The 18,112-nt window shown below is 45.1% G+C and overlaps 1 protein-coding gene across 1 annotated transcript in view; it reads right to left on the minus strand.

Annotated features, from left to right (window-relative positions):
- Positions 1 to 18,112, minus strand: part of LOC135552036 (retinoic acid receptor alpha-A-like) — a 122,544-nt gene that overhangs the window by 39,043 nt on the left and 65,389 nt on the right. Inside the window, exon 4 of the mRNA XM_064983403.1 lies at positions 7,777 to 7,937. Coding sequence (XP_064839475.1) covers positions 7,777 to 7,937 — 161 coding nt within the window. The remainder of the gene's footprint in view (positions 1 to 7,776; positions 7,938 to 18,112) is intronic.

An 18,112-nucleotide genomic window follows, 5' to 3' on the forward strand; every position in this document is an offset into this window, starting at 1 on the left:
CTACCCTGTTCCTAACAAACAGGGTCTGGTACCAACATTATGGATGTTCCTAAAAAACAGGGTCTGGTACCAACATTATGGATGTTCCTAACCAACAGGGTTTGGTACCAACATTATGGATGTTCCTAACAAACAGGGTCTGATACCAACATTATGGATGTTCCTAACCAGCAGGGTCTGGTACCAACATTATGGATGTTCCTAACCAATAGAGTCTGGTACCAACATTATGGGTGTTCCTAACCAATAGAGTCTGGTACCAACATTATGGATCTTCCTAACCAACAGGGTCTGGTACCAACATTATGAATGTTCCTAACCAATGGAATCTGGTACCAACATTATGGATGTTCCTAACCAATAGAATCTGGTACCAACATTATGGATGTTCCTAACCAACAGGGTCTGGTACCAACATTATGGATGTTCCTAACAAACAGGGTCTGATACTAACATTATGGATGTTCCTAACCAACAGGGTCTGGTACCAACATTATGGATGTTCCTAACCAACAAGGTCTGATACTAACATTATGGATGTTCCTAACCAACAGGGTCTGATACTAACATTATGGATCTTCCTAACCAACAGGGTCTGGTACAAACATTATGGATGTTCCTAATCAACATGGTCTGGTACCAACATTATGGAGTTCTGTTCAATCCGTATCGCAGAAGTTCAGCATTACAGTGTGATTTAAAGGCGTTAGCAGAGACTGCATTCTCAGTAAACGCTGCATATGTCAGATCAATGGGAAAGGACCTTTACATTTCTATCAGAGTCTGTATTGCTTCAGCGATACGGATTGAATAGAGGCCCCTGTACTAACATTATGAATGGTCTATCCCCTGGTTGTAGAACAGACATTATGAATGGTCTATCCCCTGGTTGTAGAACATACATTATGAATGGTCTATCCCCTGGTTGTAGAACAGACATTATGAATGGTCTATCCCCTGGTTGTAGAACAGACATTATGAATGGTCTATCCCCTGGTTGTAGAACATACATTATGAATGGTCTATCCCCTGGTTGTAGAACAGACATTATGAATGGTCTATCCCCTGGTTGTAGAACAGACATTATGAATGGTCTATCCCCTGGTTGTAGAACATACATTATGAATGGTCTATCCCCTGGTTGTAGAACAGACATTATGAATGGTCTATCCCCTGGTTGTAGTACAGACATTATGAATGGTCTATCCCCTGGTTGTAGAACAGACATTATGAATGGTCTATCCCCTGGTTGTAGAACAGACATTATGAATGGTCTATCCCCTGGTTGTAGAACAGACATTATGAATGGTCTATCCCCTGGTTGTAGAACAGACATTATGAATGGTCTATCCCCTGGTTGTAGAACAGACATTATGAATGGTCTATCCCTGGTTGTAGAACAGACATTATGAATGGTCTATCCCCTGGTTGTAGAACAGACATTATGAATGGTCTATCCCCTGGTTGTAGAACAGACATTATGAATGGTCTATCCCCTGGTTGTAGAACAGACATTATGAATGGTCTATCCCCTGGTTGTAGAACAGACATTATGAATGGTCTATCCCCTGGTTGTAGAACAGACATTATGAATGGTCTATCCCCTGGTTGTAGAACAAACATTATGAATGGTCTATCCCCTGGTTGTAGAACAAACATTATGAATGGTCTATCCCCTGGTTGTAGAACAGACATTATGAATGGTCTATCCCCTGGTTGTAGAACAGACATTATGAATGGTCTATCCCCTGGTTGTAGAACAGACATTATGAATGGTCTATCCCCTGGTTGTAGAACAGACATTATGAATGGTCTATCCCCTGGTTGTAGTACAGACATTATGAATGGTCTATCCCCTGGTTGTAGAACAGACATTATGAATGGTCTATCCCCTGGTTGTAGAACAGACATTATGAATGGTCTATCCCTGGTTGTAGAACAGACATTATGAATGGTCTATCCCCTGGTTGTAGAACAGACATTATGAATGGTCTATCCCCTGGTTGTAGAACAGACATTATGAATGGTCTATCCCCTGGTTGTAGAACAGACATTATGAATGGTCTATCCCCTGGTTGTAGAACATACATTATGAATGGTCTATCCCCTGGTTGTAGTACAGACATTATGAATGGTCTATCCCCTGGTTGTAGAACAGTCATTATGAATGGTCTATCCCCTGGTTGTAGAACAGACATTATGAATGGTCTATCCCTGGTTGTAGAACAGACATTATGAATGGTCTATCCCTGGTTGTAGAACAGACATTATGAATGGTCTATCCCCTGGTTGTAGAACAGTCATTATGAATGGTCTATCCCCTGGTTGTAGAACAGACATTATGAATGGTCTATCCCCTGGTTGTAGAACAGACATTATGAATGGTCTATCCCCTGGTTGTAGAACAGACATTATGAATGGTCTATCCCCTGGTTGTAGAACAGTCATTATGAATGGTCTATCCCCTGGTTGTAGAACAGACATTATGAATGGTCTATCCCCTGGTTGTAGAACAGACATTATGAATGGTCTATCCCCTGGTTGTAGTACAGACATTATGAATGTGCAAAAAAACATCTGATCTGTAGAAGTGCATACTACATACATGCTCACAAGGTAACATAGTAGAGATTTCTGACAATAATATTGAGTAGAATAATGCACACAGTGAACAGATAAATCCAAGATGGCGTAGCAGTAAGATGTGTTTGTTTTTGTCCCGTATAAATATTCTTTTTTTTCTTCTTTTTTTGTATACATTTCAATATATTTCAATCTCTTTTCTTCCATTTTCAGATTAAATCTACCATCCTGCAACCCACCTCACCCAATGTGGTAAGGATCTGCTATTTTTTAGACCTTATAACTAGACCCTCCATCAGAAGCTAGCCATCAAAAGTTATCTAGCTAATTAGCTACTAGCTATTTAATCATTGTTAGCCACTGTTAGCGGTCTTTACCTTAAGCTCAGACAGCAGCCACTTTAGCCCTGATAGCCCGGATAATACCTGCCAGTCTGCACAGCACGACATCAGCCCTGAGCACATCAGACTGCTTTTTTCCATTACATCACTGGATTCCTGCCGCAAGCTCTGGACCATTACACCGGATCATCGCAGCTGTTGTTGGTCCATCTGCTAGCCCCGGCCCGCTAGCTTCCAGAACCCTGTGTCTCCCACTGGCCTAGCGCAGTAATCGACTACCGAACGGCTCCCTGTTTCATCTATTGCTGCTCATTGGAACCCATGATCACTCGGCTACCCAGCCGATGCCTGCTGGACTGTTCATTAACACGGCACTTCATGTTGTTTATCTGTTGGCCCCAGCCTCGAACTCAGGCCCTGTGTGTAGCTAACTGACCCTCTCTGCCCATTCATCGCCATGTCTTAGCTGTGTACCTGTTGGAGTCTTAACCGTTGTTGTCTTAGCTCTCCCAATCAACACCTGTGATTGCTTTATGCCTCTCTCTAATGTCAATATGCCTTGTATACTGTTGTTTAGGGCAGCTCTCATTGTTTTATTGTGTTGTGGAACCCCTAGTCCCGCTCAACATGCCTCAGATAGGTTTACCTCCACTGTACTCACACCCTACCATGCCCTTGTCTGTATATTATGCCCTGAATCTATCCTACCACTCCCAGAAGTCTGCTCCTTTTACTCTGTTCCAAACGCACTAGATGACCAGTTCTTATAGCCTTTAACTGTACCCTCATCCTACTCCTCCTCTGTTCCTCTTTGTGATGTAGAGGTTAACCCAGGCCCCGTATGTCCCCAGGCACTCTCATTTGTTGACTTCTGTAACTGTAAAAGCCTTGGTTTCATGCATGTTTAACATCAGAAGCCTCCTCCCTAAGTTTGCTTTATTCACTGCCCTAGCACACTCCGCAAACCCTGATGTCCTAGCCGTGTCTGAATCCTGGCTTAGGACATTGTAATTACTTCGCCACTTTGGCCTATTTATTGCCTTACCTCCTTTCTTCATTTGCACACACTGCATACAGATGTTTCTATTGTGTTATTGACTGTACATTTGTTTATCCCATGTGTAACTCTGTGTTGTTGTTTTTGTCGCACTGCTTTGCTTTATCCTGGCCAAGCCGCAATTGTAAATGAGAACTTACTAAATTACCAGCCGACCTGGTTAATTAAAAAAAGGTAAAGTAAAATAATAACAAATAGGCTGGAAGCAGCACAGGCTCAGCAGCAGAGAACAGGACCACTGTGCAGTTGTGGAACATATCAAGGCTCTCTAAAGACTAGCGTAGAATGTCTATCTTCTCATGACACTCTCCAGATATTGATCATCAGTTGACATGAAGCACCTGCCCTAAAGACTGCTCCTAACCTCCTTTGATTGTCATGGATTTCCATTCTAAATCTATCCAACCGTCCTGGAATTGCATGGACAGGAGAGGTTATTGAGTTGTGTTGGGGAGGATTTATCTTATAATTGAGTTCTGGCTACTGCATTAGAGGGGGATTTGCAGTACAGTACAATGGATCGATTTCCTTTGTGGGCTCCGCCAGTCAGAAGTACACTATCACACAAAATGAAACAGACAGTGTGTCAACAGGGGGTTAGAGATACATGCTTGTGGTGTGCGTCAGTGGGACATGTAGACAATAATCTATCGATGTCTGAGTTAGTCAGACCTCACTACACTGACATTGATGCAAACTGTGCCTGGAGAGTTAACTACAACTAAATGCAAGTGTGTCTGTGTGCATGCGAATCTCCTGTGGTTGTGCCCTTGAGCAAACCTCTAAACTTAGATAAGCATGCTCCGTTCAAAAAATGCAGAACTAAGAACAGATATAGCCCTTGGTTCACTCCAGACCTGACTGCTCTCGACCAGCACAAAAACATCCTGTGGCGGACTGCAATAGCATCGAATAGTCCCCGCGATATGCAACTGTTCAGGAAAGTCAGGAACCAATACACGCAGTCAGTCAGGAAAGCTAAGGCCAGCTTCTTCAGGCAGAAATTTGCATCCTGTAGCTCCAACTCCAAAAAGTTCTGGGACACTGTGAATTCCATGGAGAACAAGAGCACCTCCTCCCAGCTGCCCACTGCACTGAGGCTAGGTAACACGGTCACCACCGATAAATCCATGATTATCGAAAACTTCAGCAAGCATTTCTCAACGGCTGGACATGCCTTCCGCCTGGCTACTCCAACCTCGGCCAACAGCTCCGCCCCCCCGCAGCTACTCGTCCATGCCTCTCCAGGTTCTCCTTTACCCAAATCCAGATAGCAGATGTTCTGAAAGAGCTGCAAAACCTGGACCCGTACAAATCAGCTGGACCCTCTATTTCTGAAACTATCCGCCGCCATTACCAGCCTGTTCAACCTCTCTTTCATATTGTCTGAGATCCCCAAGGATTGGAAAGCTGCCGCAGTCATCCCCCTCTTCAAAGGGGGAGACACCCTGGACCAAAACTGTTACAGACCTATATCCATCCTGCCCTGCCTATCTAAGGTCTTCGAAAGCCAAGTCAACAAACAGGTCACTGACCATCTCGAATCAAACCTTCTCCGCTGTGCAATCTGGTTTCCGAGCCGGTCACGTGTGCACCTCAGCAACGCTCAAGGTACTAAACGATATCACAACCGCCATCGATAAAAGACAGTACTGTGCAGCCATCTTCATCGACCTTGCCAAGGCTTTCGACTCTGTCAATCACCATATTCTTATCGGCAGACTCAGTAGCCTCGGTTTTTCTGATGACTGCCGTGCCTGGTTCACCAACTACTTTGCAGACAGAGTTCAGTGTGTCAAATCGGAGGGCATGCTGTCCGGTCCTCTGGCAGTCTCTATGGGGGTGCCACAGGGTTCAATTCTCGGGCCGACTCTTTTCTCTGTATATATCAATGATGTTGCTCTTGCTGCGGGCGATTCCCTGATCCACCTCTACGCAGATGACACCATTCTATATACTTCCGGCCCGTCCTTGGACACTGTGCTATCTAACCTCCAAATGAGCTTCAATGCCATACAACACTCCTTCCGTGGCCTCCAACTGCTCTTAAACGCTAGTAAAACCAAACGCATGCTTTCAACCGTTCGCTGCCTGCACCCGCACGCCTGACTAGCATCACCACCCTGGATGGTTCCGACCTTGAATATGTGGACATCTATAAGTACCTAGGTGTCTGGCTAAACTGTAAACTCTCCTTCCAGACTCATATCAAACATCTCCAATCGAAAATCAAATCTAGAGTCGGCTTTCTATTCCACAACAAAGCCTCCTTCACTCACGCCGCCAAACTTACCCTAGTAAAACTGACTATCCTACCGATCCTCGACTTCGGCGATGTCATCTACAAAATAGCTTCCAACACTCTACTCAACAAACTGGATGCAGTTTATCACAGTGCCATCCATTTTCTCACTAAAGCACCTTATACCACCCACCACTGCGACCTGTATGCTCTCATCGGCTGGCCCTCGCTACACATTCGTCGCAAGACCCACTGGCTCCAGGTCAACTACAAGTCCATGCTAGGTAAAGCTCCGCCTTATCTCAGTTCACTGGTCACGATGGCAACACCCACCCGTAGCACGTGCTCCAGCAGGTGTATCTCACTGATCATCCCTAAAGCCAACACCTCATTTGGCCGCCTTTCGTTCCAGTTCTCTGCTGCCTGTGACTGGAACAAATTGCAAAAATCGCTGAAGTTGGAGACTTTTATCTCCCTCACCAACTTCAAACATCAGCTATCTGAGCAGCTAACCGATCGCTGCAGGTGTACATAGTCTATCGGTAAATAGCCCACCCATTTTTACCTACCTCATCCCCATACTGTTTTTATTTATTTACTTCTCTGCTCTTTTGCACACCAATATCTCTACCTGTACATGACCATCTGATCATTTATCACTCCAGTGTTAATCTGCTAAATTGTAATTATTCGCCTACCTCCTCATGCCCTTTGCACACAATGTATATAGACTCTCTTTTTTTCTCTACTGTGTTATTGACTTGTTAATTGTTTACTCCATGTGTAACTCTGTGTTGTCTGTTCACACTGCTATGCTTTATCTTGGCCAGGTCGCAGTTGTAAATGAGAACTTGTTCTCAACTAGCCTACCTGGTTAAATAAAGGTGAAATAAAAAAATAAAAAATAAAAAACTGCACAGTGGCTGACCCTGGCTTCCAACCCCTCAGGGTCACGCCTTGGTCTTAGTATTTTGTGTTTTAGTTAATTAGTTGGTCAGGCCAGGGTGTGACATGGGTTTATGTTATTGTGTTGTCGTATTGGGGTTTTTGTAGGCATTGGGATTGTGGTTGATTAGGGGTGTGTTTAGTTTAGGTTTGGCTGCCTGAGGCGGTTCTCAATCAGAGTCAGGTGATTCTTGTTGTCTCTGATAGGGAACTGTATTTAGGTAGCCTGGGTTTCACTGTGTATTTCGTGGGTGATTGTTCCTGTCTCTGTGTAGTTTCACCAGATAGGCTGTAATTTGGTTTCACGTTCCGTTTTGTTGTTATTTATTTATATCAGTTATTTCATGTACCGCGATTCATTCATTAAAAACATGAGTAACCAACACGCTGCAATTCGGTCTGACTCTCTTTCAACAAACGAAGAACGCCGTTACACTCAGGGTCTGTGTGAGAATTTCTCGAGGGGTTGAGTTACAAATTTCTGTGATCTGAAAATGACAATATCCTGTAGTATACATCTATTCTATTCTCTCTGTGTGTGTGTGTGTGTGTGTGTGTGTGTGTGTGTGTGTGTGTGTGTGTGTGTGTGTGTGTGCTACAGTACTAACCGTGGTGTATTTCCCCAGCTGGCAGAGCGATGGGAAGGTTTCCTGATGAGCCTTGCGTATCTTCTCTATGATGGCCTCTTGTTCTGCACTCAGCTCGTAGTTCTCTGTCAGCTCTGGCTTGGGACTCTCCTTCTTCTTCTTATTGCGGTCGTTCCGGACAGCTGAGAGAGGGCAAAAGAAAGGAATGGGAAAAGGTTAACTAACAAATGTCAACAATAAAAAGTTAATTGAAGCCTAAAAAGCATCCTACACATTTTGGACATATCAACCATTCAGCACAGTGGTGGCGTTAGGCAGCATTTGTATTTGTCTTTATTATGGATCCCCATTAGTTCCTGCAAAAGCAGCAGCTACTCTTCCTGGGATCCAGCAATATGAAGGCAGTTAAAGGCAGTTATTAGTGAGCTACTCATATTCACAACGTGTGTGATTTAAGATGTGAGTTGTCTGGAATTGCACACTGTACTAAAATATACAACACCACTTACGACAAGGAGACAGAGTCCATGCAGTAACTTTCTTCTGCCATGACAACTGTGTATTTAAGCACACAGTATCTATCTTCAGCAACACCAGCCACAGAACACAAATGGTTAAACTCTCTGTCACTCAGTCTTTCTCTGTCAGCTTAGTGTGATCACTGCACAAGATTAAAGCGACAATATGTAACTTTTTGGGCGACCTGACCAAATGTACATAGAAACGTTATAGATTTGTCATTCTAATTGAAAGCAAGTCTAAGAAGCGGTAGATCTGTTCCATGTGCACTATTTCTATGCTTCCCATTCTTAAGTTAAGTTTTAAACTTTTGGTTTGGTACACCAGCTTCAAACAGCTGTAAATACAATATTTTAGGTTATTTAAAATATATTTCACAGCAGTTTAGATGGTACAATGATTCTCTACACTATACTTACTTGTTTTGTCACATAAACTGACATTTTAACAACCAGGAAATGCAGGAGGGATTTTTGCATAGTTCATCATCAAAGTGTATAAAAAAAGGCAGCTAGGGCTTCAGAACAACATTGTTTAATTTGGCCAGGCATTATCTCAACACGATGAAAGAGGCTGATCTTCTGACGGCCCTGGCATGGTCTCGGAGTAGCGCCCACTGGTGGTTGCTGTGGCAACCCCGAGGGCAGTTCCATGTGATGGCGTGTTTATGTGTGGAGGCTGTTGGGATTCGGTGTGCGTTTGTGTGCGTTCTGACAAATGAGGTTGAGATGTTCCTTTCCTTCCTCATCTTCTCTCATTCAATGAGAGAGCAGGAGAGAATCAGCAACATCAAGGTCACCTCTCTAACCACTGAGGCACGTACATGGAGAGAGAGACAGAGACACTCAGAGAGAGAGACAGAGACAATCAGAGAGAGAGATAGAGAGCAGAATTAGGCCGATACTCGCTAATTAACAAAATCCAGAAAAGAGCCGTTAAATTCTACAACCATCTAAAAGGAAGCGATTCCCAAACCTTCCATAACAAAGCCATCACCTACAGAGAAGAGTCCCCTAATAAAGTTGGTCCTGGGACTCTGTTCACAAACTCAAACAGACCCCATAGAGCCCCTGGACAGCAACACAACTAAACCCAACCAAATCATGAGAAAACAAAAAGATAATTACTTGACACATTGGAAAGAATTAACAAAAAACAGAGCAAACTAGAATGCTATTTATGACCTGTTGCCACAAGAGAAGGGCAACCAGTGAAGAACAAACACCACTGTAAATACAACCCATATTTATGTTTATTTATTTTCCCATTTCTGCTTCAACTATTTGCACATCTTTACAACACTGTATATATACATATTTGTAATGTCTTTATTATTTTGGAACTTCTGTGAGTGTACTGTTTACTGTACATTGTTATTGTTTATTTCACTTTTGTTTATTATCTACTTCACTTGCAATGTTAACATATGTTTCCCATGCCTATAAAGCCCTTAAATTGAATTGAGATACACAGTGAGAGAGAGAGAGAGAGACACAAAGAGAGAGAGAGAGAGAGCAAGAGAGACAGACAAAGAGAGAGAGAGACAGAGAAACAGAAAGAGCAGCTCAGCTGAAAGACCGAGAGAGAGTAAAACAGTAAAAGAGAAGGGGGGAGAGAGAGAGAGACAGAGGGGAAAGAGAGAGAGATATAACAGGGCCAGAGTATGTTGTGTTCAGATCAGCTGAGGGTAACTAAAGTTTAGTAAAATAACTCAAATAGATTTGCATAGGGTCAGAAACATTCCGGTAAATTTCCAGAAATTTTCTGGAAATTTTCCATGGGAGAATCCCTGGAATTTGGGGAATTTTGCTTAAATTCATCAAAATAGTTAGCTTATTACAGTGAACCTTTTTTGTGGGATACACATGAGGCAATTCTAGGTCTTGTGGCATATTTTGGTTAAACTATCCCAAATTCAATGGAATTGCAACCCTCTGCATGCACAGTGCATTCTTCCATCACATGTACAGCTGATTCTCAAGAGCTTGCACACTAATATGATGCTATTGAGCCCACACTACTACACTGTCTGAGCCAAGGACTACATGCTTTCTGGTAAATTCTAATTACAATACTGGGTGGGGTGAAGTCGGAAGTTTACATACACTTATTTTGGAGTCATTAAAACAAATTTTTCAACCACTCCACAAATGTCTTGTTAACAAACTATAGTTCTGGAAAGTCTGTTAGGACATCTACTTCGTGAATGACACAAGTAATTTTTCCAACAATTGTTTACAGACAGATTATTTCACTTATAATTCACTATATCACAATTCCAGTGGGTCAGAAGTTTACATATACTAAGTTGACTGTGCCTTTAAACAGCTTGGAAAATTCCAGAAAATTATGTCATGGCTTTAGTAGCTTCTGATAGGCTAATTGACATCATTTGAGTCAATTGGAGGTGTACCTGTGGATGTATTTCAAGGCCTACCTTCAAACTCAGTGCCTCTTTCCTTGACATCATGGGAAAATCAAAAGAAATCAGCCAGATTGTAGACCTCCACAGGTCTGGTTCGTCATTAGGAGCAATTTCCAAATACCTGAAGGTACCATGTTCATCTGTACAAACAATAGTATGCAGGTATAAACACTATGGGACCACGCAGCAGTCACACCGCTCAGGAAGGAGACGACGCGTTCTGTCTCCTGGAGATTAACATACATTAACATGCGAAAAGTGCAAATCGATCCTAGAACAAGAGCAAATGACCTTGTGAAGATGCTGGATTAAACAGGTACAAAAGTGTCTATATCCACAGTAAAACGAGTCCCATATCAACATAGCCTGAAAGGCCGCTCAGCAAGGAAGAAGCCACTGCTCCAAAACCGTCATAAAAAAAGCTAGACTACGGTTTGCAACTGCACATGAGGACAAAGATCGTACTTTTTGGAGAAATGTCCTCCGGTCTGATGAAACATAAATTGAAATGTTTGGCCATAATGATCATTGTTATGTTTGTTTCGAGGAAAAAGGGGGAGGCTTGCAAGCCAAAGAACACCATCCCAACCGTGAAGCACAGGGGTGGCAGCATCATGTTGTGGGGGTGCTTTGCTGCAGGAGGGACTGGTGCACTTTACAAAATAGATGGCATCATGAGGTAGGAAAATTATGTGGATATATTGAAACAACATCTCAAGACATCAGTCAGGAAGTTAAAGCTTGGTCGCAAATGGGTCTTCCAAATGGACAATGACCCCAAGCATACTTCCAAAGTTGTGGCAAAATGACTTAAGGACAACAAAGTCAAGGTATTGGAGTGGCTATCACAAAGCCCTGACCTCAATCGTATACAAAATTTGTGGTTAGAACTGAAAAAGCTTGTGCGAGCAAGGAGGCCTACAAACCTGCCTCAGTTACACCAGTTTTGTCAGGAGTAATGGGCCAAAATTCACCCTTATTCACCCAACTTATTGTGGGAAGCTTGTGGAAGGCCACCGAAACGTTTGACCCAAGTTAAACAATTTAAAGGCAATGCTACCAAGTATTAAATGTAAATGTAAATGTATTAATTGAGTGTATGTAAACTTCCGATACTCTACCCTGCACCTTAGAGACTGTTACTAGCCGGCTACCACCAGATACTCTACCCTGCACCTTAGAGACTGTTACTAGCCGGCTACCACCCGGTACTCTACCCTGCACCTTAGAGACTGTTACTAGCCGGCTACCACCCGATACTCTACCCTGCACCTTAGAGACTGTTACTAGCCGGCTACCACCCGATACTCTACCCTGCACCTTAGAGACTGTTACTAGCCGGCTACCACCCGATACTCTACCCTGCACCTTAGAGACTGTTACTAGCCGGCTACCACCCGATACTCTACCCTGCACTTTAGAGACTGTTACTAGCCGGCTACCACCCGATACTCTACCCTGCACCTTAGAGACTGTTACTAGCCGGCTACCACCCGATACTCTACCCTGCACCTTACAGACTGTTACTAGCCGGCTACCACCCGATACTCTACCCTGCACCTTAGAGACTGTTACTAGCCGGCTACCACCCGATACTCTACCCTGCACCTTAGAGACTGTTACTAGCCGGCTACCACCCGATACTCTACCCTGCACCTTAGAGACTGTTACTAGCCGGCTACCACCCGATACTCTACCCTGCACCTTAGAGACTGTTACTAGCCGGCTACCACCCGATACTCTACCCTTCACCTTAGAGACTGTTACTAGCCGGTTACCACCCGGTACTCTACCCTGCACCTTAGAGACTGTTACTAGCCGGCTACCACCAGGTACTCTACCCTGCACCTTAGAGACTGTTACTAGCCGGCTACCACCCGATACTCTACCCTGCACCTTAGAGACTGTTACTAGCCGGCTACCACCCGATACTCTACCCTGCACCTTAGAGACTGTTACTAGCCGGCTACCACCCGATACTCTACCCTGCACCTTAGAGACTGTTACTAGCCGGCTACCACCCGATACTCTACCCTGCACCTTAGAGACTGTTACTAGCCGGCTACCACCCGATACTCTACCCTGCACCTTAGAGACTGTTACTAGCCGGCTACCACCTGATACTCTACCCTGCACCTTAGAGACTTCTACTAGCCGGCTACCACCCGATACTCTACCCTGCACCTTAGAGACTGTTACTAGCCTGCTACCACCCGATACTCTACCCTGCACCTTAGAGACTGGTGCCCTATGCACATAAGAGTCATTGAACACTGGTCACCTTAATAATGTTTACATACTGTTTCACCCACTTTATATGTACATACTGTATTCTAATCATGTCTCACCCTATATAATGTGTGTATTGTTTTTATTTATTTATTGCTAGGTATTATTACTGCACTGCTGGAGATAGAAACACAAGCATTTCGCTGCACCTGTGATAACATCTGCAAATCTGTATACTCAACCAATAAACGTTGATTTGTTGCCCTATATGTGACATCACGTGTAAGTAACGAGCCCTAAAATATATAAACACTCAACTTAATCAGCTGCTAAGGTCATTAAATCAAGAAACACACACACACACACACACATAACATTTTTGATGGTAATTTCACTAACGAGTCGAGACAATCGGAGAGGCAGGATAACAATACGTCAACTTTGACCTCCATAGACACTCACAGCTCTATAGAATAACAATTAACATGAGTGTAAGCTGTGTGGTGTGCGTGTGTGTGTGCGTGCACATGTGTGTGTGTACGTGTGGAAACAGAGGGCAGGGTGTCGTAATATTCCCGATGACAGTTAGTAGCTATAAGACCTGGCCCTGCTATGTGGGGGAAAACAACATGGCCATTGTCAACTGAAGGGCTTTCTGAATATGATTTACAGTTCTGCTGAACTTAAATGAATACAAGCCAGTTTAAATAAGGGCAGTTTTTCCTGTTTTGTGAAGGTTTGTTTTATGAATCTTCCTTTCACACAAATGTCAGGGATAATTCTGCAATGTCTTCCGAAGGTCTGGACGACGTTCTGGATGATGACATGGTGCGTCACGGAGGATGAGTTGGCTTAGATTTGGTGTTGTCAGAGCAATAGCAGAACAACCAAAACCCCCCCAAAAAACATTCCCAGAAAGGGACATATTTTCAATGTTTTTTCTATTCTCAACCAACTCAGTTGGTAAGAGCGTAGCGATAGTAAAAGCAAGATTGTGGGTTCAATTTCTTTAAGGAAAAGACAATGAAAAACACGAAACATTTCTTGCTGGCTGGAATGGTCAACCTGAGTTTAAGTCGCTCTGGTTGAGAGCGTCTGCAAAATGACCCAAATGTAAATGTAAAAATGGATGGCATTTGTAATTAACAACAGTAAACAACAGGGATGTTCTTCTGGAGAACAATAGGAGAGGACTTCGAGGACAAGACTAGTGGCAGCCAGCTCTGTCTGGCTTCTCTCTATTTCTCTCCTCATCTCCCAAAGACTGAAACGGTAGTGAGGAAAAGCCGGGGTCGGAGCGGCAGACGGTTGCCAGTGATTGAACCAAACTGAATGACTCAAGGAGGACTTGGCTAGGCTGTGTTAAGGCTGGGCCTTGGGGAGGCGGGGGGTGATGGTATGAAGCCAGTCTGGGTAGAAGCAGGACTACCAACCTTTTACAGCTTTGTATTAGGCCATCTGTTGGCTTCTGCATGGGTTTAATCTATACAAACTAGTGTTGTCACGATACCCAAATTTGACTTACGATACCATACCAAGTATCACATTCTGTTAAAGGTCCCCAAAACACACACATCCCTGGGTCGTTCCTCTTTTAGGTTCGCTGCAGCTAGCGGCTGGAACGAGCTGCAGCAAACACTCAAATTGGACAGTTTTATCTCCATCTCGAAATTCAAAAACTTAATCATGGACACTCTTAGTGACAGTTGTGTCTGCTTTGTGTGATCTATTGTTGTCTCTACCTTCTTGCCATTGTGCTGTTGTCTGTGCCCAATAATGTTTGTACCATGTTTTGTGCTGCTACCATATTGTGCTGCTGCTATGTTGTGTTGCTACCATGTTGTTGTCATGTGGTGTTGCTACAATGCTGTGTTGTCATGTGTTGCTGCTGTCACGGCTTGAGCTGGAACCGCGCGTCAGGGAGGGGGTACTGTCACGTACACTCCCTCTCCGGCCTCTAGGTCATCAGGCTGCTGATTATCCTGCACACCTGTCACCATCGTCAAGCGCAGCTGCGACTCATGACACTCACCTTGATTATCTTCCCTATATCTGTCACTCCCCTTGGTTCTTTCCTCAGGTGTTATTGACTCTGTTTCATGTTGGTGCATTGTTTGTGTTTCTTGTTTTGTTTATTTATTAAAACACTCACTCCCTGTACTTGTTTCCCGACTCTCAGCGCACATCGTTAAAGCTGCCATTCTATGTTGCCGTCTTAGGTCTCTCTTTATGTAGTATTGTGGTGTCTCTCTTGTCGTGATGTGTGTTTTGTCCTATATTTTTAATCCCAGCCCCCGACCCCACAGATCCTTTGCATTTTGGTAGGCTGTCATTGTATATAATAATTTGTTCTTAACTGACTCGCCTAGTTAAATAAAGGTTAAATAAACAAAAACATTGTATTGCGATACCACGGTGAAAAAAATTGAACGTCCTGTTCGCCCCGTCCCACCGAAGCTTGTTCCTGTTTTCTAAATGTTATGCTCATGTGCTACACAAACAAACCTGTCACTGATATTCACACTCAATGGGAGGGAGGAATGGGGGTAAGGAATGGGAGGGAGGAAGGGGAGGGAGGAATGGGGGTAAGGAATGGGAGGGAGGAATGGGAGGGAGGAATGGGGGTAAGGAATGGGAGGGAGGAAGGGGAGGGAGGAATGGGGGTAAGGAATGGGAGGGAGGAATGGGAGGGAGGAATGGGGGTAAGGAATGGGAGGGAGGAATGGGAGGGAGGAAGGGGAGGGAGGAAGGGGAGGGAGGAATGGGAGGGAGGAATGGGAGGGAGGAATGGGGGTAAGGAATGGGAGGGAGGAATGGGAGGGAAGAATGGGAGGGAGGAAGGGGAGGGAGGAAGGGGAGGGAGGAATGGGAGGGAGGAATGGGAGGGAGGAATGGGGGTAAGGAATTGGAGGGAGGAATGGGAGGGAGGAATGGGAGGGAGGAATGGGAGGGAGGAAGGGAAGGGAGGAATGGGAGGGAGGAATGGGAGGGAGGAATGGGAGGGAGGAATGGGGGTAAGGAATGGGAGGGAGGAATGGGAGGGAGGAATGGGGGTAAGGAATGGGAGGGAGGAAGGGAAGGGAGGAATGGGAGGGAGGAATGGGGGTAAGGAATGGGAGGGAGGAATGGGAGGGAGGAATGGGAGGGAGGAAGGGAAGGGAGGAATGGGAGGGAGGAATGGGGGTAAGGAATGGGAGGGAGGAATGGGAGGGAGGAAGGGAAGGGAGGAATATACTGTACATGCAGAATGATCTGTATCTCATTGTGGCAGTAAGGGGAAAACACTGCATGAAACCTTTACTTCTCAGTAAACAGATCGACATAGACTTTCCTTCCTTCCTTCCCTCCCTCCCTACCACACACCCCTCTCTCTGTCTCCCACAAACACACACACCACTCTCTCTGTCTCCCACAAACACACACACCCCTCTCTCTGTCTCCCTCTCTCCCACAAACACACACACCACTCTCTCTGTCTCCCACAAACACACACACCACTCTCTCTGTCTCCCACAAACACACACACCACTCTCTCTGTCTCCCACAAACACACACACCACTCTCTCTGTCTCCCACAAACACACACACCACTCTCTCTGTCTCCCACAAACACACACACCCCTCTCTCTGTCTCCCTCTCTCCCACAAACACACACACCACTCTCTCTGTCTCCCACAAACACACACACCCCTCTCTCTGTCTCCCACAAACACACACACCCCTCTCTCTGTCTCCCTCTCTCCCACAAACACACACACCACTCTCTCTGTCTCCCACAAACACACACACCCCTCTCTCTTGTCTCACTCTCTCCCACAAACACACACACCCCTCTCTCTGTCTCGCTCTCTCCCACAAACACACACACACCCCTCTCTCTGTCTCCCACTACCACACACACCCCTGTCTCTGTCTCCCTCTCTCCAACAAACACACACACCCCTCTCTCTGTCTCCCACTACCACACACACCTCTCTCTGTCTCCCACAAACACACACACCACTCTCTCTGTCTCCCACAAACACACACACCACTCTCTCTGTCTCCCACAAACACACACACCACTCTCTCTGTCTCCCACAAACACACACACCACTCTCTCTGTCTCCCACAAACACACACACCCCTCTCTCTGTCTCCCTCTCTCCCACAAACACACACACCACTCTCTCTGTCTCCCACAAACACACACACCCCTCTCTCTGTCTCCCACAAACACACACACCCCTCTCTCTGTCTCCCTCTCTCCCACAAACACACACACCACTCTCTCTGTCTCCCACAAACACACACACCCCTCTCTCTTGTCTCACTCTCTCCCACAAACACACACACCCCTCTCTCTGTCTCGCTCTCTCCCACAAACACACACACACCCCTCTCTCTGTCTCCCACTACCACACACACCCCTGTCTCTGTCTCCCTCTCTCCAACAAACACACACACCCCTCTCTGTCTCCCACTACCACACACACCCCTCTCTCTTGTCTCACTCTCTCCCACAAACACACACCCCTCTCTCTGTCTCCCTCTCTCCCACAAACACACACACACCCCTCTCTCTGTCTCCCTCTCTCCCACAAACACACACATCCCTCTCTCTGTCTCCCACAAACACACACACCCCTCTCTCTGTCTCCCTCTCTCCCACAAACACACACACCCCTCTCTCTGTCTCCCACTACCACACACACCCCTCTCTCTTGTCTCACTCTCTCCCACAAACACACACACCCCTCTCTCTGTCTCCCTCTCTCCCACAAACACACACACCCCTCTCTCTGTCTCCCACAAACACACAGACCCCTCTCTCTGTCTCCCACAAACATACACTCACACTGCTCCCAACTTTAAAAACGTTAGGCGCCAAACAGAATGTAAGGAGCAGCAGAAAGAGATAGATGTTTGATTAGGTCTACATGAATCCTACATATGTAGTGAAGCAGTCCCTTTCCCTTTCTTCCTGGATCAATCACATTTGCCTAGACTTACTGTCAAGTTACCAGGTTGTTAGCTTGCTGGGTAAGATGACTGAACAAAGTTGTTTGTTATCAAACCAGCCCGCGACATGATTTTTGGAATGATATAAATGTGTGTAAAATCGCACAGGAAGAAAATAAACAGTAGCTCTGGTGATGAGACAAGCCATTTTCTTCGCTGTAAAGCTGCAAGCATGTTTCAAA

This window comes from Oncorhynchus masou, chromosome 13 (assembly GCF_036934945.1).
Source record: "Oncorhynchus masou masou isolate Uvic2021 chromosome 13, UVic_Omas_1.1, whole genome shotgun sequence".
Classification (NCBI taxonomy): domain Eukaryota; kingdom Metazoa; phylum Chordata; class Actinopteri; order Salmoniformes; family Salmonidae; genus Oncorhynchus; species Oncorhynchus masou.